We start from the raw sequence: 24,936 nt of genomic DNA on the forward strand, positions 1-24,936 counted from the left end.
CACATCATTCCGTTTCATCATCATCAAAATCGTTGTCGTCATCATTATCATCGTCATCATAGTCACCATTGTTCGTATATTTAGTTTAGGTTGTCGTGCATGTGACACAATCAAATTGGGCAAAAATTGAAGCGAAAGAGAACACATTTTGAAGCACGAGAAAGAGAGAGAAAACAAATATTTAGTCAAATATTCGGCATCATTTGGACTGGAATGGAATACTCACTGTCTTTATCGGGTAAAATTGAGCATGAACCGATTGGACGATCCAAACCGAATCGGCCCCATTTTCCTTGCCATGTTGGAATCAATGAACAAAATGCTCCCAACCACGTTGTAGCTACCATTACACCTAAATACTTTCGACGATAAATTCTATACGAAGCAATGACACAAAAAGAGATGACAAAAAAAATAAAAATAAAACAAAAACTCAGTTGTAAAATACAATATTTTCCGCTGTTTTTTTATGGTCTCGATCTGTTATGAACTTTCGTCAACATTTATTGCCACATACTTTATTGGCTTATAAATTTTTTTTTTCCATTCGCAACAACATTTGCTTTGGTTTTACTACCCGGATTGTTTTTTCTCTATTCGGAATAATGCTTTGGCACATTGAGTTTGGTCGTTGACAGATTACTTGGCTCAAACATTGTTAGTCGGGAAAATTCACTAAAGCAAGACAAGTGTGCACTCTATTGGCTATTTATTTGGTGGTGGAATTTTCCAAACGCTTACAAAGAGCTTGAAAAGCAAAAACGCCAAGTTGATATGCATTCCTGACTGAACGGCTTTGAAGCTAGAAAAAAACTCAAAATAACAAACATCGAACATCGAAATAATGGAAAATTGGCTTTTTGAAATATTTCGATAGAAGAATCGAGATCTGTTGTGCATGTGAAAAGAATTTGATAATATCGAATTCTGTGCTTTCTTATCATGCTTTTTTGAATTCTCTCGGTATGTAATGACGCGGAGAAAAAGTCGGAAAAGATTATGGCTTTCAAATCAAGTATACGACTCTGTAAAACATATAGATCGAAAAGTGTGGCGCCATTGCGTTGTTTCACCTAATCGACAAACCAATCAAAATATGCCAGTGTGTTTGCGATATTTCTATTATCGGCGTAAAATATTTAGCTCAAGGCGAAACCGTAGAAAAATAAGGGCAACGCATTTTTATCTCAGAACAAAACAGTTTCTTAATTAAAAGTTAAGCTCTTTACATGGACGGAGCGTGTAAGAATGGTAACGCACAAGTCTCCGGGATTTAATGGGAACGAGCCATCAAGTGTTTGGTCTAAGTTTAACAAATATTTTGCAATCCATTTATCGAATTACGGCACTTAATATTCAAATTGAAATTGCGATAAAAGTTGAATCAATTTCTTGTCTCTTTTATCAGGTCATCATCATTCATTCCTTTGTACAATCAATATTTTCTCTCATTTCTCATTATCGGAGAGCAGCAGCAGCAGCAGCAACAGAGAAATGGAGAGAGAGAGAGAGAGAGAGATATGGTCCATGAAAAAAAGAATTAAGTTGCATAACACGAACATCAACAATGACGTGTTCCATAAGTTTGATTAAAGTGGAAAAATGCTCACCGGATTTCTCTTCTTGTAACAATGAAAATGGGGAGCAAGCAGAGAAAAACGAACAGAAATCCAAACGAGAGAATGAAATGAATTATATTGTGTTTGCATTTTTTTTCTATTGTATGTACCTTAGGTCAAGACTAAAAATTCCATTTAAAAATTGATTGCAATGGAAGAAGTTACATCTGACTTTCATCTTTGCAATTGATTGAGGTTGATTCAGGTTCATTTATTTTATGAAAATGCATTGACGTCATCTCTGCTCGAAGTTATTCTTTCTGAATCTGAATGTGATTTATTATTATGAACGAAATTCCCTGTTTCGTTGTGAATCTGTCTTCATTTTAAGCTCTAAATGGAATAATAGCCGAAGGAGAGTGAGTTATTGGGCGCGAGAGAGAAGGGTAGTGAGTGTGTGTGTGTACGGTGCCCATTTGTTAAATAAACAAAACTTTTTGCTTCGATGCGACCGACCTGCAGTCATTTGTGATTTTCTGTCTGCACGAAAATTTGTCGTTCAAATAAATGAAATTTACTTTAAATTGCTGGCAAACGAGGAAAATATTTTATTAGTTTTCCATTAAGTTGATCCTGGATTTAAAAAGATGGATTTTTCGTCATTACTTGAAGCGAACACATAGCATATTATATAGGATGCATTACAAACCAGCGATGGTGACAGCAAACATTGCTGTATGGTTTCACTGCCACTTACGTGCCATGGATCGTAAAGTTTGTGTTCATATACTATGTTCTAACACTCAAAAAATGCTTAAACGAACTCATTACTTTTACGAACACAAGTTTTAGATAACACACACTGTCATTCTGAAACATATTCTAAGGGAATTTCATTGCATCGAATCATCATAATAAAAGTGGCAAATGCTGAAAATCGTGATAAAAAATGTCTCCAGTTTATTCGGCAATATAATCGCATTGATATCGTTTCGATGGTATCGCGACAACCGAATAATCCCTAATGCACTCGATTAATCTGAATAATGCAGTCAACTACTTTTTTTCCACCTTCAGGACTTTTTGAATGCAGTGTATGTCAACGGCCACAAGCCTCTGAAAATGAATAAAATTTTCATTGCATAGTAACAAACACACACGCGTTCTCGTTCTAGCATCGATATCTCGTGCTCTCACTGAAAAATAAATCAGCATTAAACACTGAGCATGAGAGGTCGATGATTTATGAAATTTTCCCATTTTTATTCGCTCTCTTAATGCACCAATTAATTATTCAATTTTATATTGCTTTCTCGCATTAAAAATTTAGCATAATCGTTGTTATCGCATTTCGGATAGCTGTTTCATAGGTCACCAATTTTTCATGAATAATTGACTCGAAAATTCATTTTACATTGCACAAATTTGTTTACGACTTTTTTCCTTCTCTGATTCTTCGAATGGAAAAAAAAGCCGTTTACACTTTAGCTAAAAGTGGGGTAAACAGCAACAGCGACAACACCCTGCGAGTTACGGCGAAAAAATAAATTGAACAACATTTTGCATTCTGTTGGTCCAACGATGTTGAGATAAAGGAGTGCAGGAAAAAAAACTTTTCCAATATTTCGATTATCGCTGAAAATGTCTGCGTGCGAGAAATATGACGTTCCGGTACCGAATCTCTCTCTCTCTCTCTCTCTCTCTCTCTCTCTCTCTCACAAGCAATGTTTACTTCATAAAAAGATTGCTATTTTGATGGTCGCTGTATTTTTTCCTCGTTCTCTCTAATTTTTCTCTCATTTTTCGTGTTTGCTCCGACATTTTTGCGTTGAGTTTTTGGTGTGTGCAAGTCCCATGTGTGTATGTCGTTGGGGATGAAGTATTTGCCCGAATGCCGCTATCGATAAAATGGCGAGCGTTACGAACGCAATGATTATAATTTATTCGTGCACATATCCACGTCTTTCGAATGAGAGTGAGTGTGAGAGAGAGAGGGAGTGAGACAGAGAACATACCAAGTTTTATCTATCGATTTTCAATATATTATTCGTAGAATGTACAAGACATTTGGAAATATTGTATTTTTCGTTTGTGAAAGTCAATTCACGAGACGATTGAATATTGTGCGCGTATGTGTGTGTGTGTGCGTTTCCGCTATATAATTGTATCTCGCCGGCATCGATGCTCTGTTTATTTATTATACTTAAAGCCAGTGTTATATCGCAGTGGCAGAATGGAAGGGGACTCGAACAGTGCGTAATGGTAGGGTATTGGCATCTTGCTTTTCCACATCTGACGCGCTTCGTTTCGATGCTTGTGCTCGAACAAAAGCCATAACTGAATTGAAGTGGTCCATTTTATATTTGACCTAAGCGACACACAGTGATTAATAAACTGATTGTGGTCTACATCAATCGCCAATTCAGACCCATTCTTCAAGCAGAAAGTTGTTCGAATGATTTTTTGCCCTTTTCGAGCTGCTACAACTTTTCAATCGCAGAGCTAACGGCTAACGAATCGATTTTTGACTACAAAGCCATACCGTATTTTTTTTCCTCTCTCTGACTTCGGTTGAGTTGGCTGTTTTTTCTGTTGTGTTCCATTTTTCGTAACTTTTCCATGGACTCATGACTTTTCCTAACGATGAACATTCATGGAATTTCCATTGTGTGAGCTTTTAAGTCGTTTTTTTCTTCACAGAAAGTGTGAATTCAGAGATACATTCAGATATGCTTTCTGCTAATTAAAAGATGCGCGCATGTAACATTTGGCAATCATCAACCGAATCATTTCGTATGGAACAGAGATAGAACAACCAACAATCATGTCCTCATAAATATTCAGTATACAATGAGCGAACGGGAATGAGATGAAGAAAAAGCCCAAAGTGAAATGCGAATTAAAATTGGCTAATTATTTGGATCTGTCTGTGTGTGTGATTTTCATCGACGAATGGTGCGAATGCAACATGTAATACAGACAGTACGGTTTGTATATAGCTTTTCTCGGCGAAATGAATATCTGAAATCTAATAAATATTCAAATTGCGAAAGTTTCCGAGAAGAAATCATATTTGTCGTTCATTTTTACGACTGGAATAGTAGCGAAACACATCTTCATGCTTATGATAATATTTTCTTTGGTTTCACTGGTGCGGGTGCTCCCGTGTGACTGATAAGGAGGAAATACATGAGGGAAATAACGTGAGACACACCGCACTGCACGTTCATCCGTAGCAAAAAGATTTTCGGCGAGCGAACGTATAGTCGTGCAGACAAATTGAAATGCGATCCCTTTCTATTCTCAGCATACATTATAAGTCGCACATACGCATCAAATATGATATACACACTAACCTTGGATAAATGCGCGGATGGCCAATCATCACATATCGGTTAATAGTAATTGCCAATACTGTAAATAATGAAACGGCTAATAAACCATATCGAAAAAGTGGATAAATGCGGCATAATAGTGCGCCGTGCGTCCAAGCTCGATTCCAAAATGTGCTGGCTGCCAGTGGCAAATTAAAGCAGCAGAACAGTAAATCTGATAACGAGAGATTTATGATGAACACAGCAGTTGCATTGCGAACCTGTAACGATATCATAGAAATCAAAATGAATTGGTTAGTGCTTGTGCATATATATTTCTCTCTCCATCTCCCCCTCTCCCTCTCATGCTCTTTCTATTCTATGTGTATCTACTAGTACTAGATGTGTATTGTCATAACGATAAAATTTTATTATGCAGAAAATAAAAATTGAGTTTAATGGTTCATTTTACGATGAAATTGTTTGGTTGGAGCCACTGGAGAGGAGCCTAGATAAAAATGAAAATGGAATTTTTATTTAAAATTGCGAAAATTTCCAAGCTGACGACACTTCAGTACAAACATCATTTGAGCGCTCGCAGCGCCACGAACTCTCGTATCATTTTGTATTGACTTTTCGATAGTTCATGAGTTCGCCGTAGACTTCGTCAAAACGTGTCGTCCCTTTGAAAATTTCAATTTTAAATTCAAACAAAAGTTACGGCCGATATGTGCGACAAAGTTATGTCCAGCGTTAAGTGTCCAGTGTCCACCATCCACATGTGAACATATATGACGTAAAAAAAAGTAGATACACTTTTCAACGGCCTTCAATTCACAAATCAAAAGCGTTTATTATGTCATACAGTGTGCACATGAATTATCCTGAATACTCATATTTGCGTGGGACATTTTTTCCCGATTGCTATTGCTGTTGTTCATATATTCATTGAATTCTTTGATGCAAATACACAACGGTTTAGTATCAAGCTGCGACTACAATGGGTATTAGTTTTTGTTGTTGTTGTTGTTATTGCTTTGCAACGGTTAACATGAATGGGAAACCGCATGCAATAATGCGTGGAAGAGAAAAAAAAATCCTACTCCTGACTCGATCCAATCGATGTAAAAAACAATAAGTAGATTATGGTAGCTTTATATCGTCCCGGAAACAATACGGAACATGTGTTATTTTCACAACAAAATATAAAAAAAAGGAATCCTTGGATCATGTATGCTGGTGCTGCACGATGCTAATGTGTTAAACTCTATTGATTTGATTGTGATAGATGGATTCGCTCGGTTCAAAGTTCGAGCCAGCACTTTTTTCCGCACAGTCACTAGTGAAGAGAGAGCGAGACGGAAGAAAAATCAGGTTAAATCTCGCGTAGAACGAATCATGGAGAAAAATTTCATTGTGTTCCCATGAAAAATTGATACGAAATTATTGTTATGGTAACGGGAAACTGTATTGCCATCGATCAACATGTGTTGGTCAGGTTGGCCACACATAAACCATCAATTTCGACCACAACATGTTCATTATTCAATAACAAGTCAGAAAAAAAGGTCAAGCACTGCGAAACGGCAAAGTTATCGACTCAAACCAATCCCTCTTTTGATGCAGAGAGGTGGAACACATTAATTTCAATCGCACTCCCGAGCGATGAAAACTTGGAACAAATTTTTTTCCACCTCTTCTCTCTCCCGCTCTTGGTTCAGCTTGGCATTTTCCCACAGTTGTCATCTTCATCACATACACAGTCCTTAGCCGTGTTTTTCAAATCCATAAAAGCATATTCATTGTGTATTGTATACGCCGGAATATTCATTGCCAAACATTTACAATGCTGATGCTTAATTTGATTGAAAACTCTGAATTTTACAGGAAAATCAGCATAATTCCGATGAATTCTAGGAAACTTTTCATGAACAACAAGAGAAAGAAAACAACCAAGTCCATAGACTCGAGTTATGTAGTTGATGAGTTCTTGAGAGTTCATTTTCGTTTTCTCGAAAATTCGCTTGCTTCAATATTTTGGATGCTCCGTTCATGTTTGGTTAAACTGAAAGCATCGAGTCCATAGACACCGTCTATTAGATAGCGGAAATATTAGCTCATGGTAAATACTGTTGTAGGAAACTAGTACAACAAAATACGAAAAGGAATATAAAAAGGTGAATTTCTCAATTAAACTCAAGCCCGTAAACTGAGTTGAGGCATCGAAGTGCTGTCATACCGAATCGAGAGGGAGAGAGAGAGAGATAAAAAAATCAATGGATTGTGGTGTGCATCATGAAAACTGTGTTTTATGGGTGTAAATATGCGTGCTTAAGCATCGGTTACAAATAGTTGTGCGTCGTACATTTGAACCGCAGTAAAATGTAGTATAGCCAAAAACTGTCTCGTTCATGAAAAAATAACACTAACTTTCACTAGGTGAAGATGGTTCTATATTTAGACACGCACAACAGCCAATAATGGGGGAGAGGGAGAGAAGCAATCACTGTCAGTAAAATGGTTGTTAAATGCAAAATACTCATAAATAACCAAATATTTTCAATTTCGTTTTGCCAGCATAATTTAATCCAATTGATTTGGAATGACTGGAACAATGCAGACGATGAGCATTGAGCAAAAAGTGCAACGGAACCGACATTTATTCGGTAAAAGCTATTCAAAGTTTACGAACCATTGCACACTTCATTACCACATGGAGACAGACAGAAAGGACGAGAAAAGCGGGAGAAGGAGAGAGAAAGAGAATGTTAAAATCAATTTGGGTATGCAACCCATTTAAAAGGAAAGCTTTTAATGCAAAACACATAACATATAATATCTGAAGCCTCCGTGTGGCGAAGTAGGAGAAAGGGTTGGAGTGTGGTTGTCGCACGCGGCTCTTATCTATGTTTCGGGATCAGTAGCAATGAACTTTCAATTAAATTTTGCTAAAATAACCAATTAAACCGATTATGAATGTCTGCGAGTACTTTTACAGATGAACTGAACGGCATGTTGTACTTCGTGTGTCTGCCAGCGGATCCGTTCGCATAGTGATAAAAGTGAAATGAGCGTTAAATGGGAATTACAAACAAAGAAATGATTTTCTTTCTCTTGTAACTTCTAAAAAGCACTTTCACTGCTAATAAAAACGAGCGAGCTCGAGTGTTCGTTTGGTGGTTCGCTTGCTTACAATCCGATTGCGTAGCTTGTTTGTGTGTTCGGTAAATTTATCTGCATGTCAACAGATGTGACAGTGGATGTAGAGAGGAGAGAACAGTTCATCAGGCACCAAGGTCATTCGTATAAATTCTCACATATCACGAACATACTACCGACAGATTAAAAAAGTCTCGTGGAAAATTGGTGTCCCCGAGCATGTTTCCGAAAACGTTTCCGACTGTAATGAGCTGTTTTTCCTACATTGACAAACTTTTTCGTTTGTCTTTTTGTCCCTCACATGAAAAACGATTAAAGATGGAACCCTAATGAAGCAAATAAATTGCATTTTGTCAGATTTAATTGCTTCGATTTGCAAAATATGTGGGTATTCTATCAACGTGAGAGTGAAAAATGTCTTGGAAAAAAAATCTCATTAATTATATTTGATATCTTGTCATTTCAAATTGGAATAAGTCGATGTGCTTGCACTGATGCAGTGTTTGCGATCACGGTTTTTTCTTTCACTTCCAACTAAAATCGAAAGTCGTCTTTGATATCTATCGCGAAGGAGATTAATTCAACGGACTTGCCCGCGGAGAAAAATATCCACAATTTGCTGTTCGTTCGCCAAACGAAGCCCCGCTTAATCGAAGCCAATTTATTAATTTTCGTGCCATAATGGATCGACGAAATGAAAATTGAAACAAAAAACGCGATGCAGAAAGCACTTTATTTTCTATACATTTTTTCGATGGCGTCATTGAGCACCTAGTAAAAAACTCATACCGGTCCCTCTTGTTCTGCATATATTTCAAACCTCAGTGTACATTTATTGAAATTGAATCTTTCACTCAGAACTTTTTTCCACTGTACATTTTCTTCCGAATAGTAGCTGAAACTTAAGTTTATTGAATTTGTTTGAGATGCGAAGAAGAAGATGTGTTTCCCATATATTTCTTCTGTCTGTTTTGGTTCTGCGCTGATTTCGATGTAAGTTTTCAATTTAATTCCTCAAAGTTTCAAGTTTCCAAACTATCAAGTAACAAGTTGTAGCAGACAAGTACACTTTGTCGAGTGGGAAAACTATCAAAACAACGAAATCCCCAATTTCAAGATGCAAATACCCATTTACCTTGTGCATTAGTGCATAAGAAATTTCGCATGCAAACCATTCGAGATGTCTCGCTTCCATACCCAACTACAATTGTATTTTGAGGATGATGGCGTAGCAGCGGCACCAATAAAAAGTTTCATCAATCGCTCTCGATATTGGTTTTAATCCATAAAAAGAAGACATTATTGATTTGAAGACGTGATTATTGCCATACGGTAATAATGTTATTATTAATAGTTCGTATGCTAATGGAAATGATGGTGGAGTGCCGTGTGTGAGCTCTCTCGTCGAGTTCAAAAATATTTTATTTCGCCAAATTCACTTTCGTTTGTAATGCGACAAATGGCAAAATTGTCATCGTTTACATTGCGTCAGCGCATCGCATCGCATCGCATCACATCGATAGTTAAACATCATTTGATTGGTTTCGTATTTGAATAAAAGATTGTCAGCGTTCCACAGTCAAATATCATCGTCGTGCAATCGCAAATTGCAATTTTTGTCAACATACATTCGATTTTACGACCCCGTTTTTGCTTCGTTCGGCAGCGTACTTAGACAAAGTTTTTATTTGATTTTTAAGCTCGAAATTCGATTTCGTTAGATTTGTGTGTTCGTTTGACTTTAATCATTCCGCATGAGAGAGAAAATCACTGTTCAATAGTCAACCATCAATTCCGAATAGTTTGTTTTTCGTGTTGCATTCATTCCCGATGCGATTTAATGGCATTCAAACGATCCCAGTCATTTATGTTGAGCACTGTGTGATCAACGCAACCGATTACTATACCCCGCTCTCCCTGGCCAAATATGAATCACATCCATCAGGATTTGAGGTTTCTGTTTGGTTCGCTAACCGCGGCGCTAATGCTGGATTTATTCAAAATTCACGTCAATTGTCTTTTCGTTGAACTTTCGGCGACATCGTCGCATGAATAAGCAATGAGTGCGTGTAAATTTACGCTTGTGATTGGCAAACAACAAAAAAGTGTCTATATTCATTTGAGAAATTGCCTGAGATTTGATAAGCTTATGCAGGCAACAGCCAGGCTCATTTTGGATTTGTTATATGTAGACACTGAGCCAAAACCAATCCAAAGTGTGACCTCATCATGTCTGATTAAGTGCTGTTTATGCATTTTTTATCAGATATACTTTTCGGCACACGTTTCCGATCACGAAACCCTGCGTTTCAATCGTTTATTATTGAAGCGTCGCTCAGGACGACAGCGCGTTCAATTTTACATTTGACCTCAATTCACGATTTATTTATTTTGAATAATTCACGCAGATTCTCACGTTTGAATTTTTGGCGTGTGGGCGATTTGTTTGCATGAATTTCATTTAATTTTCACCGTCGTCGCGTTTTTCCACCGAATTCCATTACGGTCGGCAAATTTATTTTGTTTTTGTTTGTATTCGTACGAGAGAGTAAACGCAATTTTTATGTCAATAAATTCAATCTATGCGATACTATCAGAGACCATCGCAGCAGCATTGACCCATTAAAAGTTAAAAGAATATTTTTATGGTTTTTTTTTTGTTTTTCCATAAAAATGCGTAAAAAGTTTTGCAACCGATAAACAAAACTGTGTCAAAACTGGCTTTATGTCGCGGCCCCGTATTCTTCTTCTTGAAAATGTCATCGAAACGCAATAAATTGTGCTAGTTTTTATTTGCGCACGATTTGGTGGGGAGCATTTTTCTTCCTTTCATTTGATTACTTTGGATTTGTATCGAAGATGACAGGAGTTTCCGTACCAAAAACGATATAAAATCCCACATAAATCGACAACGCGTTTGATATTTTGTTGGTGCTTTGCTGCTATCTGTTTATTGTTGAAGAAGCATAAATGTGTATTTTATTCTCTCTCGTTCGGGCAAACGGTTAAAATAGGGAGATATGTGTGCGTATCTATCTTTCGCGATATTTGGGCGACACTCGGCATGTTGGCAACTGTGAACACGGAATGAATGTTCCACGGTAATTCATCGTTTATAATTCGATTTTATTTAGTCCATTTAATGTTGATGCCATTGAGATGCAATTAAATTCAGACATTTTTTGGCCATTTCCAAGAAAGCCGCCATGAAAAAGCCATCTTGGTTCGATGAACTAAATCCTTCGTCATTTTTTCTGGTTTGGCGATATCGATTAGGGCAAAAAAATGAATGGTTTACGAAAAACGATATGGTTCGTTCGATATCCGATTGAAATGTAGATTCATCGATGGGCTGAGAAACATTTTCATTTGTTTTTTGACAGCGAGTTCTATATATCTATTTCGTGAGGGACAACATACATATACACACGATGGAATTTGCATAAAAATCTTCGTCCGATCATCTATTTCTGCCCTGTCACAATTCGATATCCATCCATTTTCGATACGAATATTAGATAAGTTTTGCTTTATTTTTTCCTGATTTTTGGTTTGTCATGAATATTTCGGATCGAATGTTGGCGGCAATAAATCAACATGACTATCTATAAACTAACCGATGAGCCAAGAGCCATTGCTCCCAGCAAACGATCTTGATTCGTAACTACTGTTTCGAACTGAAGATAAAACAAGACTCTAATACATGAATTACCATCAATCATTCAATTATAATTATCGTGGAATAAGCAAAAGAAGAAAGCAAATTGGTTTTTCTCTTCGCTTCACTAATTGAATGAGTGCTGCGCTTGAGTTTTTCTGGGCTCATTTCAATTATCAGCACGTGAATATCAATTTGTAAAAGCGAACCGAAACCGAAAACGAAAAGTTTGTTTCGAAGAGGCAGAGTCTCGATTGCTTATCGTCGAAATATAAAAACACAAATCTTGATCTTCGTTCTAATCCGAATGGTCGTTAAATATTTTATTTTATTAATTCCACTTCAAGTGCTTTGTTGTTGGAACCGTTTGGCCATGCCTAATGAAATAAAATCGGATTCGCTATCTCTATGGGCTGATTCGCTGGGAATTTATGGTTGTTGGCCAAAGTTTTGCATCATTTCTTTGCATATTATCGATTCGTTTTTATTGAAATAGACATTCGATTATTGATAGGGTAATTGGCTGTTGCCACCGCGGTATAAATAATTAAAAATCATGTAACGAATGTGCCGCTAGATATGCCAAATGATCTTTGAAATGAGAGATGACCGTCTGGTAATGTCGTCTCCCATCATCAGAACATCAATTGAAATCCACCCAAATGATATGAATCAGCCATAACTTTCAATCGTCCGAACCAAATTACTTACGGTCTTATCAAGAAATTTATTAGCCGTAAAATAATGGCTCTTTCATCGGAAGTTTGTCAATAAAATAATTTACCTCAGAGATAGCGGCATTTCCGCGATGAGGGTGGGTGTTTTAGATGTAATCAATCAAAGTACTTAATTGCGGTCGGTTTCATCTTGGGATTGAGACTCGTGTTTGGCGTACATTGACACTATAAGTTCAAAAGCTCGGTGGCACAAGCTTGTGATCATGTCATACATGAGGAAGTTCAAAGTGCACGTGAAAGTGATAAAGGCTAAACAAACTTGAATGAATCCTGTGAAAATATTTTCATTCCCGTGGCTGAGTGTCTGCACACAATGGAAACATGTGTATTTTGTCATGTTCTTTTGTGTGTTACTCTCTCTCTCTCTCTCTCTCTCTCTCTCTCTCCCGGTATGATTGTTGTTTGCCAATCAATTGCACAATGTCTGCTATCGTCATCGAGTTGTCGCCGCCGTTGTATTCTTTTGCTGTGGGCGGTGGTTTCGAGAAGAAGAACGGCGACAATTAATGAACAAAACAAAATCAAATTAATGGATGAAATGAGATTTTCGGTTTGTACCCGAAGAAAAGCTATTTAGTTTTGTAGTCACACAACGTCGAGCATTTTTACGTCGACGGTCGACTACAACGTCGTCAGCAGAAATTGGCTGCGCGCCGCTATCGTAAGCGAACGTATAAAAACACACAGAGGGAGAAAGTGGTTATGCATTGTTTCGAAATTTCGATGTGGATGTGTCGACTCAGTGTGCACTGTGCATTCAGAACGAGTGTAATGTGCTGGTTTATTTAGCCAACGCAAACAATGGAAATAAAGTCATTCATTGTCAAAACACACGGGTCGCGCGAAAGCGAAAGTTCATTGAGACAAAATTGCGGAAGATTCGAGTGCAAACATTGTACGTCTCTTTTGGTGTTGGATTTTTCTTCTTTCTTTTGTCCAATTGTCGTTGTTGGTGTGCGTCGTCAGACGGAGGAAAAGTGGCTTGATTTTAAAACTGTTACACTCGTATCAATAATGTAAAGAGACAATTGAAGCGAGCAGCAAATTGGATTTTTTTTCGAATGAATTCGATACTGATGATACATTGAGGGTGGTTCGTGACTGCCTGATAAATGTGCCAAATTGAATTTCAGTTCGATGAGCTGTACGCTGTATCTCAAACACATTTTCACATCAACACTGCTTCTGTCGCCACTGCCGTCGTCATCGAAAACATGTTCTATTTCAGGCATTTCGGTGATTATGTAGTACGTATTCGGTATGTAGCCATATGACACTGACCATGATGAGGACGTCATTTGTTCATATTGCGCACCATTCGTCGGTTATTCGATGGTGAAAATGACCGAAGTTTGCGATGACAAGGGACTAAACAACAAATATTTTATTATTATTCAATAAATAAGGGCACTGTGTGTTGAGCACTGTGTGTTCGAAAATATTACAAATTATAATGACAATCTTTTATCCGTTATGAAATTGTCGACCGCATCTCTCAAACTCTTGCTCGCCCACGAAAATGCCAAATCACATTTTCTGCGTCCACTGGGATGACTTTGAATTTTCTGGGTTCTTTTTTTTTATTATTAAGACGTCACTACGAGAGGTGAGAGTGATTTTTGTACCTTTATTTACATTTCATGGGTGGAAATAGACAACCTTACCTTCGGAATTGTTGAAAAAGGGACCCAAAAAAATCGATAGTCATGCGAATTCTGTTGAAAAATTGAACAGGCAAAAGGAGGTTTTTCATCAAATTCAATTGATTTCAGAGCATTGAACTATCCTAATGAAATGAGTTTCGCACGGTTTTTATGGATGATATTTTTCGAAACTGTACCAAAAATCGACCGCTGGAGATGACAACCGTATTTGCATATGGAAATTCCATCCCTGGAATCTTGAAGTACTATAAAAAGCGAAATGAATCTTCAAAATCAGACGATAAAAAGTGGCAAGATACGTATCCCTATCCACCCATTCAAAACTCCAACAATATTGGGGTGGATACAGTGAAAAATTGGTGGAAGAACTAAACAGAAAATATGGCCAGTTTATTTATGCCCTTTGGTGCAGCAATCAGTTTCATTTTCTCTAAACATTTCTATTTATGTGCTTCATTCAGACGAACAACAACAGCAGCAAAAAAAAATCCGACTAGCAAAGCATGTATCACTTGCGGCGACAATGAACACAGTGGAAAAAAATGAATGAGAAGAAACAATGTGTCACAGTGGTATTTTTGTGAGCATTATTTATATTGTGGTGTAAGAAAACATTTTATGCACATGCACTCGTGTAGGTTTTAAGTGCACGATATCAATCTATTGATAAAAACGCCACTTGCAAAACTGTCATCACGTCCATGGGAAGAGGAGTACGGAACATAAATACTGTAAGCTATCGCTTGTTGAGTTAAGTGTATTGCATTAAAGTGTGTGTCTGTCGTGTGCCGTCAGACATTGTAATGATTAAAGTATCAAAAAGCGACCAAAGGCAAAGAGTAACCATATAGACAAAGCCTGAAAAAGGGAAAAACCGAACGGCAAACAAATAAACAGAAATTGTATTCATCTATCTAAAAGAAAAATATCCAGATTTTTTTTCGTCTTCGGATCGTTTTTTTTTAGCTTTCCCTTAGTTTGTTGTTTTTGTTATTGTCAAACCATTATATAGCTTCCGAAACACAGCATGGAAACTATATTGTGTTGATGGTAAACCGACGAAGCAGTTATTTGATACTATTTGCCTCCATTTAGGACTCCCTTGTTCTTTCTCTCTCTCTCTCTTCTGTTTTTTGTTCTATTTTGTGCTCCTCTTCCCACTCTTTACAGCAAATGCAACGTTTTCTGTTGTAAAAAATGCTTGTTGTCGCGTGACAGAATTTATGTTTGTGGTGTGATTGTTTTCACAACAGGAACCAAATCGAATAAGTGTGTTGTGAAGTAAGATAAAAACTTTGTTAATGCACAAAGTGGCGGCTCAACATATCGAAAATATCGGCTCGTTTTTGTGGGCCGCCCACAAAACGAAAGGAAATATTGTTTATTGATTCGAATTTTTTTTGCTGACATCACTAGAAATCCAGCTTAATGGCCAAGTTTCCAAGTTGATGTGAGCACAAGCCCACACTACCACATCTACATAGACAAAAAGCGATTCTTTTCCATAAGTCTTTGCAAAGCAAGTAGGCTGGTGTATGTGTTATCGATTAAGGCCGTTCATACAAAGCATAACATTATTCAAGCAAAAGAAATTCATAACACAACTTGACACACTAGTCAGAATGTGAAACGCTTTATGCTTGCATGGGGACGAATTAAAATGAAAACATAATCTATTTACAGCCTGTTTCCAAGTACCATTGCATGGGGAATACAACAATGAGACGAAGAGAAAGAAAAATGAACTGTGGATAATGGATAAAGATTGCTAACGAATTCAAACCATTTGGCCGGATGTGTGAATTTGAAAATTTGCTGCTTTCCATGTGTATCCACTTATTCGCTTGTGTTTTTTGTTCAATTTAGTTTAAGAAAAAAATCGCTTAATGATTTTTTTTGAATGTATTAAAGTAACCAAGGTACAAGGGTGCGAGTTTATGTTGAAAATAAAGAATTACGCTCCGTTTTCCATCACAACTAGGATGTAAGAATAAGACGGGATCGGGAAGTGATACACTTCCCGTTTTCAACGAAATGCTTCAAGTTTGACAAGAAGTTCATTCGTCGTACATAAGAAACGTTTTGAAAGTTCCTCAATCACATCAATTTGTACCTTCCGGCAAAATGATGACATCATAAATATTAACGATCATTTTTATGATGAAGTTATAAGTCGACCAGATGTTTAGCAATTTTCGATGAAAGTGCGAAACGTAAACAAATCCACGCGTGATTCGCCACACACATCGCATAAATCTATTCGTGAGACGTAAAAGAATGTATGTTTTTTTGTCGATTTATATTTTTGAAAAGGAAAGTATGTTTTCTGTTGATTCTATCTGCGTTAAAAGGAAGTATGTTGGCATCCCGTCTAGCCTCCGCGGTTTTTCACGGTTTCCGCGGAACTGACAAGAGATAACAACTGATAAGAGATGAGAGATAGATGTTTTTAGCAATGTTATAGAAGACCTCGAGTGCTACAACTTTGCCGAAGACACCAAGTTGTTATCTCTTATCAGTTCCGCGGAAACCGTGAAAAACCGCGAGGACCCGCTAAAAACGAACATACATTCTTTTAACTATTATTAGTTGCAATGAAACATACTTCTCTTTATTGCTACGAAGTTGGACCAACTTGCGTTCTTTTACGTATCACTAATAGAAATGTAGTTGTGCTAATATTTATCGTTTTCTGTAATCGGCCGCTTTTATTAACTCAAACAAAAACGTACACCTGCTGGTTTTTTTTTCTTCGAAAATAAGCAATGTCTACTCTGTTGTAGGCAGTTTAATGGGAGTCTCAACTTGAATATTTGGATTCAACCGACTGAAGCCACACTTGGTGGCTCAGCAGTGGTCTATAATTTAGTATAAAATATCGTTTGACACTGTCAACACTTCGCAAACAAATGGAGTCACGCAAATTTCACATCTTTTTTTGCTGGGATTGCCTGCTAGCATAAATCCAAGTCATGAATACACAAAACACTCGGCATGAAATCCGTGCTGCAAACAAGAAAGTCCACCGAGAGGGAGAGAGAGCGAAAATGTGGGAGTGAGAGTGAGTTATTTATTTGCAGCTTTTTTGTCCTTTAAGTTCAATGGCGTCGATTTGACGATTACTGCAACTGTGTGTTTTTTTTTTCGTTCGTTGTGTTTTCGAAAATCGTGATTGGAGGCAAATAATTTAACGAAATTGATTGATATCGAAGCCATAGAAAATTCATTGCAAAACGATAAATAAAGCGATAAATTGTGAAAAACGATGGATTACACATCGATCGAAAGCAATGACCATGGATTGTGAAAAGCCAGTCATTAGGCGCGCATTCGTTCACTTTGAATCTATATCGAATCATGCGAACTACACATCACTTATACCGAGAACCGAAATGGTTAAATCGTGCAATGTAATCCGAATTTTAAGTGAGCAGAGATTTGTGCGAACAACGCGAATGAAAAATAAATAAACATTATCGCTAAATAAGTCGTAAGGGAATATCACAAACGGAAATTCCGTGGAGAATGTTTCCGCTTTAGACGCGCCTTAGTAAAGAAGTAGAATACACGTGCTCCTACGTGAAATGATCGAAAAATTTCCGGTTGGTTAGTCAATACCGGCGCTTGCTTGCTCATTCGCTCGCTCGAGCGCTTCTTCAGCATTTTTTCCAACGAAATAAATCTTTTGCAAACCAACAACATATCCATTTGTGCCAAATGGTACATTTCACCGTGCCGAAAAAAAATAATATCAAAAACCAATAGATTGAATGAAGTGCATAAAAATGCGAAATTCTACGAGTTTGTTAAAGATGAACGTGCTTAAAATGATCTATATTCTTCATTTTTTTTATCATCGTGGGAAAACATTCCTCAACTGACCATTTTCTTTTGGAACAAGTGTTCGTTATATTGTAATTATTGTGAAGAAAATGTAAAACGATAAAAAAAAAACTCTGATATCTGGCAGAAAACATGCCAGAAGCGTTGGCGCTGCTAGTTTGTGTTGTAGTCGAGCGCCGTACAAAAGGAGTGGTTTGATGAATTTCGTTTTGAGTTTTTTTTGTATTTCGTTTTCGTCGTATTTTGTTCGCACAAATTTATGGCTTTGATTCGGCTTGGAAAGTTCATAACGCGAAACGTGTTCGTATCTCTAATTTTACATGAAGCTATCTCACTCTCTAGACAAACGCGAGCAACGATGTAATTGGCCACAACAGCAGCAGCAGCAGCAGTTACGTTGTTTGTTTACATCTACTACTAAATTATAAACATGAAAGACAGACACGATTATTTTCATAGCAACAACTAATTACCTATCAAGACGAACGCGTGCTTTCGACAAAAAAGCCGACGAAGAAAAAAAAAGGTGAAAGGAAAAGAAACGCAAAAATCCTTTCGCCCAAAATTCCAATGCAAACACCATGAAGTCGACCACAGAAATTCCGTTTCCAATTTCAAGTTTGTTGTGAAAACTTTGGCATGGTCGTTCCTTTTCTTGGAGGTTTTTTTTCTCTGTAAAATGGGAAATTAAACAGATTTTTGTGGAAAAACAAGAAGCTAACGATTGAACTGTCAAACCGTGAATGCGAAGCAAATGTCGTGCAGACAAAACAAACCGGAGAAGAAGAAACAAAAACAGAAAAAAAACAACTAAACAAAAACTTATGATGATGTAACGACAGTACTGATGCACTCAGACGCCCTCAGCAAACGGAAACTCTTTGCAAATATTTGACCCAATTTCATTTTTTTCCCATCCACTATCCTTTCTCTTTGCTGTCTTGTCTTTATTTCACTTTTCCGTTTTGTGGTTGGTCCTTTTCTTCGGACACTTTTGAAATCGAATCCATAAATTTAAATCAAATATTGCGATAAAAGAGTCACAAGCACTCAAGAGCAAAATGTAAACAACAATCTGAGCGAAAGAGGAAGCATCACACTAAAAAAAATCACTAAATACACAACACAACAACAATTACTGAAGGAAAAAAGATTGGCATACAACAAGGGAGAAAACAAGAGCGAAGACATCACTTGACCCAGACACAGTGAGAGTAACAGCAAAAGCAGCAACACCCATTTAAAACCATTTTCGCAACTAAATGTGGCAGAAAGAAGTCGTCATATATTTACAGCATTCCTTGAGCTTCTCATAATTTCATTATTTTCACGAGACTCTTCTGCTTTCGTTTTGGACGATATTTTTTTTTTGCTTGTTGTTTTTCGATTCCAATGCGGGGGCATGTTTGAGACAATCATAACAAACCATTCAGTGAATAACAATAAAAATATGGGTCAACGCAGTCATTTTTTCCATGATGACACTCGCTTCCTCCGCAGCGAATGATGCGTTCAGAACTGTCGCACATTTTTTGTCGCCTTTTTTCCGCTCTTTTCCAAAATTGCTTAGTAGCCGCTAACGATTTTTGTTTGGTCCGTATTCGATAGTGATCTTCCTTGATTCTCTCGACTGTCCCTTCAATGGCTTCTTGCCATGATTCAGTCACACTATCACTGAAGCTGTTAAATGGCAATAAAAGGAAATGAATCGTTGTAATACAAGAAGCACTTAGCTTGATTTAAAGCTTTTCGTTCATTTGATTATGCCAATGTATGTTAATGGGCAGCATTAGCATTTGCCAGACATCAGCCAGTGCAAGAAGTGCGCGAATGAGAAAAGAAAATCGTGTGTCCAAAAATATCCGAAAAAAGCGATGGAATTTAATCGGTCAGATAAACATACTCTCGATTTGTATGACATTGAAAATTTGACCCAAAAAAATGTTATGTTAATTCTCAACGGAGAGTTGTATTTTGTGTATAGGCAAGTTCACACGTGCTTTTCCATTCAGTGCGCCCTATAACTTTTATTGTTTCGGTGGTGTGTTTATTTAACCCAAATTCCGTGCATAACAGACACAACATGCTCGCTTTTCGTGAAACACGCACATACGCTTAATCACTTAATAGTGAGCTTTTTGTTAATCAAAGTTGTAGTGTTTCCACCAAATGACATTGGTGTTATCCGAAGTGAGGCTCTCATTAACAATAATGATACACAATAAGCCAATAGGCAGTTCTGTGTGCGTGCATCGTTAAAATTCCCACTAGACTTCATCCTTATCCGTGTCGTATAATTTGGCAATTGCACATTCCGAAGCGTTTTCCACAAAAATGGATCAGGTTTCATCTGAGTAACTCCGATACATTCCACAATCCACACCATTTACTTTAATCGACACCAACTGTCGAATGCATTAAATTTTTCCAACAACCCTTCGCAAACATCACTGCGAAAAAGAGCCGTCATCAGGCGAAATGTATTTCTCCGCATACGACATACACATAAACCTTCAAATCTGATGAATTCATCAGAATGTTCAGTCGAGAGATTTCGAAATATGATACCGCTAATTTTAATGCCTCAAATTACAAACCATTTCAAACGTTTGATTGGCAGCAGATGACACATAATCACTGGAATTTTTGCGAAGCGCTTAAAAATGGGAAGCCATCTGTTTCGAAGCGTTAAATTAAAAATATTACTTTCACTTTAAAGCGTTCTGCCAGCAAACAAAGCTGTAGGTTTTCCAGTCTACCGAAAAAAATGTAATTACCTAGATTACATCATATATACACAAAAACATAAGCGGAATTCTTGGTATTCATGCTCTGTGGCTTTTCCTCTCTTTCGGTTCAATCGGTTTTATTTTGTATACAAAGCCTAGAAAAACATTTCCATTTTAAAGGCACACACACACGCAACTCTTTACCACCTTTAAATGGATGACTTGCATCAAATTTCACAAGGTGAAATCTAGTTTGCGCAAAGGGGTTTTTTGAGAAAACCACTTTTCAGCTCGTTTACAAACTTTCCTTCTCAATTCCACTTCCGGAAAAATGTTCCCCTAGCATTTCTTCCGTGTTTTTCGAATGCGAATTACATGAACCAAATCATTACAAACATAGCCCAAACATAATGTTCTTTAGAAATATAATTGAGTTAGCAATAATTTGTAGACAGACGTGAGAAAAAGGATTGACCCATTTCATTACCATACTGATTGAATTGGCAATTTGGCAGTGAGAAAAAAAATCGGAAAATAAGTTATACAAATAAATAAAAGCCATGGAACGGAAATGGGTAACAAGTGCACGTGCACACCATGAATAATGCTTATTAATGCGGTTGAATATTATTAAGGTGCGAATTGGAGCTCGTTAGCATTCGGGTTGCTAGCGATAAACATTTTACCAATCATAAAAAAATGTATTGCGTTACATGACGAAACGAGTGGAATAAACTTTTGCTGTGTTAAGAGGCTCGGTGTGAAAAACCTTTTCGTAATACATAACAAAAGGAAGCAAAACGACTCCGGATGATTTACTTGAAGCATGAAATCAAATTAATAAATGCCAATTACATGATATATATATATTATATTGATTGCATGCGGTAACAGCCCAACAGCAGAAGCAGCAGCCTCAGCAGCGCATACGTTGTGCCAGTCAATATACAAGTGTTTTTCTATTATTCATAATTTGTTGGCCTGAATTGATAAAGACTACTTTATCATAACAAAAGGAAGCCGTTTGCATAAGATTGATTTACACATTCAGCGATCCCAGTATAAACACCATATTAAATTGCGACAGTGTTCATAAAGCATTTTTCTTGGAACAATATTCGAGTCCTGGGAAATAAATGTGACGATTTTGTGGCGATGAAAAATTCATTTCTAACAAAACTGCGTTTTATTTTTTATCTGTGTCAATATTTTATCTGTGTTTGATGTAGTCCACATACAAGCCATGAAACTGTAAATGGAATTTTTCCATTCATCTCAATGCTCTACATTTTTTGCGAAAATCGTCGAAGGAAGATGGAAAAATCAAGTGGAAAGCCTTTCAGTATTAATGTTTATTATGTGTGCACCTTGGTCTGTCACCAAATGGTTATATAAATGAGAAATAGAAATGGCATCTGTTCAAAAGCATCGATTGGTATTCCAAGCGACTACTGCCTGGTTTTTTTCCAAACAAATCCAAGCGACAACTGCCTGGTTTTTTTCCAAACAAATCCGTTACATCCACTGTACGTTTCATCGACCTTTTGTCACTTATATAGCTATGATCGGAGGAAAAACGAAAGTTGTGCGATGCTATAGCTCACGTTCCGTAACCGATACGATTCGTCAAAATACGAATTGAGAAACATCTGGGTTTTAATGCGTGATGCTGCCTCCATTCGTATTTTCGCATTTCAATTCGTAAAAATGACGAACAGAAAAAATTGATGAGAAACTTTTCATGCGGCTCGCAAACGCCACGTTACGAGCCAAACAAATTTAAACTAGACACAGCGTTTCGATCGCTTTTGAATAGATAATCTCCGGAGGGTTGAACATAAAATAATGCAACATTTGTCATTGTTATCTACGATTTGTTGACTGCTTTTGTTTTACAGTTGTTTGCAACAATTATCTTCCGCTTGAATGATGGCTTTTGTTGGCATTTGTGTGAATCGTTATCAAGCGGCGAATGACCATTCTGAGGCCAGAGATGACAAAACATCATTGTGACACTGGAATCATTTGTCATCGAATGTTAATATGTGTAGTTATGGCATTTCGACGAAATGACTGCTTTTTAATCGTGGTGTTCATCCCCCAGCAGCATACCAAAGCTAAAAAACATCCGTTGTAAATGTTAAAACCAACGAAGCGATGCGGAATGGAAAATGTCGAATCGATTTTTTTCCTGGTGCATGAAACACGATTGGAGAATTGATTATTGCGAGAAAAAGTCACTGAAAATTTCAAATTCAAACGGAATATTTTTAATTCATTTATTTCTGATGAACATTTGAAGCTTTGCTTCACACCAAAACCATGACGCGCAAACAGCACGATGCGTGCGAAATGAAGAGCGAGTCGGGTCACCCGAGCGTGTGCTTTGTATCGAAATCGATGTTCATTTTTCCCATTCATCATTTTGGAGATAACGTGAAATGTTTGACATTCAATCGAACATTTTGCGAAGCATTTACATTCGAAACAGACATTTGCATGCGGATCCAGATGCCGTTCGACACTCTTGTCCGATTGCTAATGTATTCATTCTTTTAGGAAATTTTAATGCGAAGACTATTGACCGTGGAGGCGGAAACGGTGGAAATAAGCATCTGAATGCTTATATAAATCTTCAAAAGTATTTGCTTTGCGCGGGGGGGGGGGAATACTTTGTCATGCGACGATTTTATTAAAATGGTTTGTGCTGTAATTTTACTGTCGCACATTTACATCACGTAACTTCAGAATTAATTTATGCAATCTAATTTTAGCTCTTTCATTTCGTCAAATCGAATAATAAAAACAGTTTAGAACGGGAATAGCATTTTCAAAGCGCCCTTGCAAAAACACTGAGCCATGCAAAACAACTTAACACAGCGAAAACAAACTATAGAGTCTGTCCTATTCTTTCCGTTTTAAAATCCCATTCGGGGTGTCTTCCGTTGTAATTATGAGCGTATATTGAGTATCTATCGCTGTTTCATTCATGGCTGCGATTTACGCTGATTATTGCATCTTATTTCCATTGAGCGATCAAAGAAGTAATGAAACAGCGATGACTGAAGCCATTTTGCTTCGATGAAATTTTAATTCCTCGAAACGGGAGCGCATTTGGTTCGTTAGAGGGAAGATGTAAGTTTTAACAATATTTCGCAAGCGTAATGATTTTGGTTCGAATAATTTCGCTTGACTTTTACTTTTCTATTGTATCTTGAGAGCACTGATCACAACGGATAGTTGAGTGGATAGATTTTGGTGAGAATGCGGAAAAATGTGAGTATTTATTCAAGTTAACCGTATTGTGGAGCAAATGTGTGGACTTGGACTTCAAGCAGTCGAAATGTAATTGAAAGCTAAAACAAATGAAGGAAATGAAAACTTAATTTCGTCGAACAAACATTGCTACCATTAGAAGTGGTTCTTGTTAAGTAGTTCTTCTCACAAACTATATGCTGCAGCAACAAGCAGCTGCACTTATTGTAGTGACAATGGCAACTGAAAAGAGAGAGAGAGAGTCAAGTTGAGTTAAAACACGAGTCGAGTGCGAAAGTGAAGAACGATTCGATAGCGTGCAAATTGTGTAGCTAAAAATGGCATGATATCCGAATTGATTAATTTCGAAAGCTGCAAAAGGATTTTTAATTAAATTTTTCACATCGCAGCTCAAGCGAAAATGTATTTTCTTGTTTCGTGTGCGAGATAAATTCGGTCGAAATTCGGTTTCCCATATATTTAAGTTTCGTTGGTGATAGTATACCGAAACGCTTTCAACCGAAAACTTTTACATATTTATTATCTAGTTACCAAGGCGAAAATACCGAAACTAATGAAAAACGACAAGTTGTTGGCCTTTTTTTCGCCGCTGTGAATTCAAAGTGCCTTGGCCGAAAATTGAAGCGTTGTGCAAGCATTTGGTTTGTTTATGACTTCGTTAAACTTTTCGCTGAATCAGGATTCGGTTGAACAAATGAATTTTATTGCAGTTTTATCGAATCACATCTGTGATTTATGAACTGCTTCAGCGAGTACTATTTTGTATTCAAAGTTTTTGGCGAAGCCAGATGTATCATTTCCTGTGAAATCATTGCAAATTGGTGTGGTTTATCTCGCACGAACACGATGCATTCGAATGTGCATTTTAAAATGAACGTCAATGTTGCAACATCATGATGACGAACGCTCTGCCATGTCATACCATGGCATGGACATCTTTTTTTGGTAGAAAGCAAAAAAACCTGTGACCAAAGCATAAAATTGTATCATCACATTT

The 24,936-nt window shown here is 37.2% G+C and overlaps 1 protein-coding gene across 4 annotated transcripts in view; it reads right to left on the reverse strand.

The window, feature by feature from the left end:
- The window catches only part of LOC129580408 (G-protein coupled receptor moody), a 54,230-nt gene that overhangs the window by 1,973 nt on the left and 27,321 nt on the right, over positions 1-24,936 (reverse strand). For all 4 annotated transcript variants that reach the window (XM_055470816.1, XM_055470815.1, XM_055470813.1 and 1 more), the window contains 2 exons: positions 4,916-5,154; positions 227-375 (listed from right to left, as the gene is read on the reverse strand). In XM_055470816.1, the coding sequence (XP_055326791.1) occupies positions 227-375; positions 4,916-5,154 (388 nt within the window). The remainder of the gene's footprint in view (positions 1-226; positions 376-4,915; positions 5,155-24,936) is intronic.

This window comes from Sitodiplosis mosellana, unplaced genomic scaffold, assembly GCF_009176505.1.
Source record: "Sitodiplosis mosellana isolate CC-2019 unplaced genomic scaffold, AAFC_SMos_1.0 Smas_scaffold_1, whole genome shotgun sequence".
NCBI lineage: Eukaryota > Metazoa > Arthropoda > Insecta > Diptera > Cecidomyiidae > Sitodiplosis > Sitodiplosis mosellana.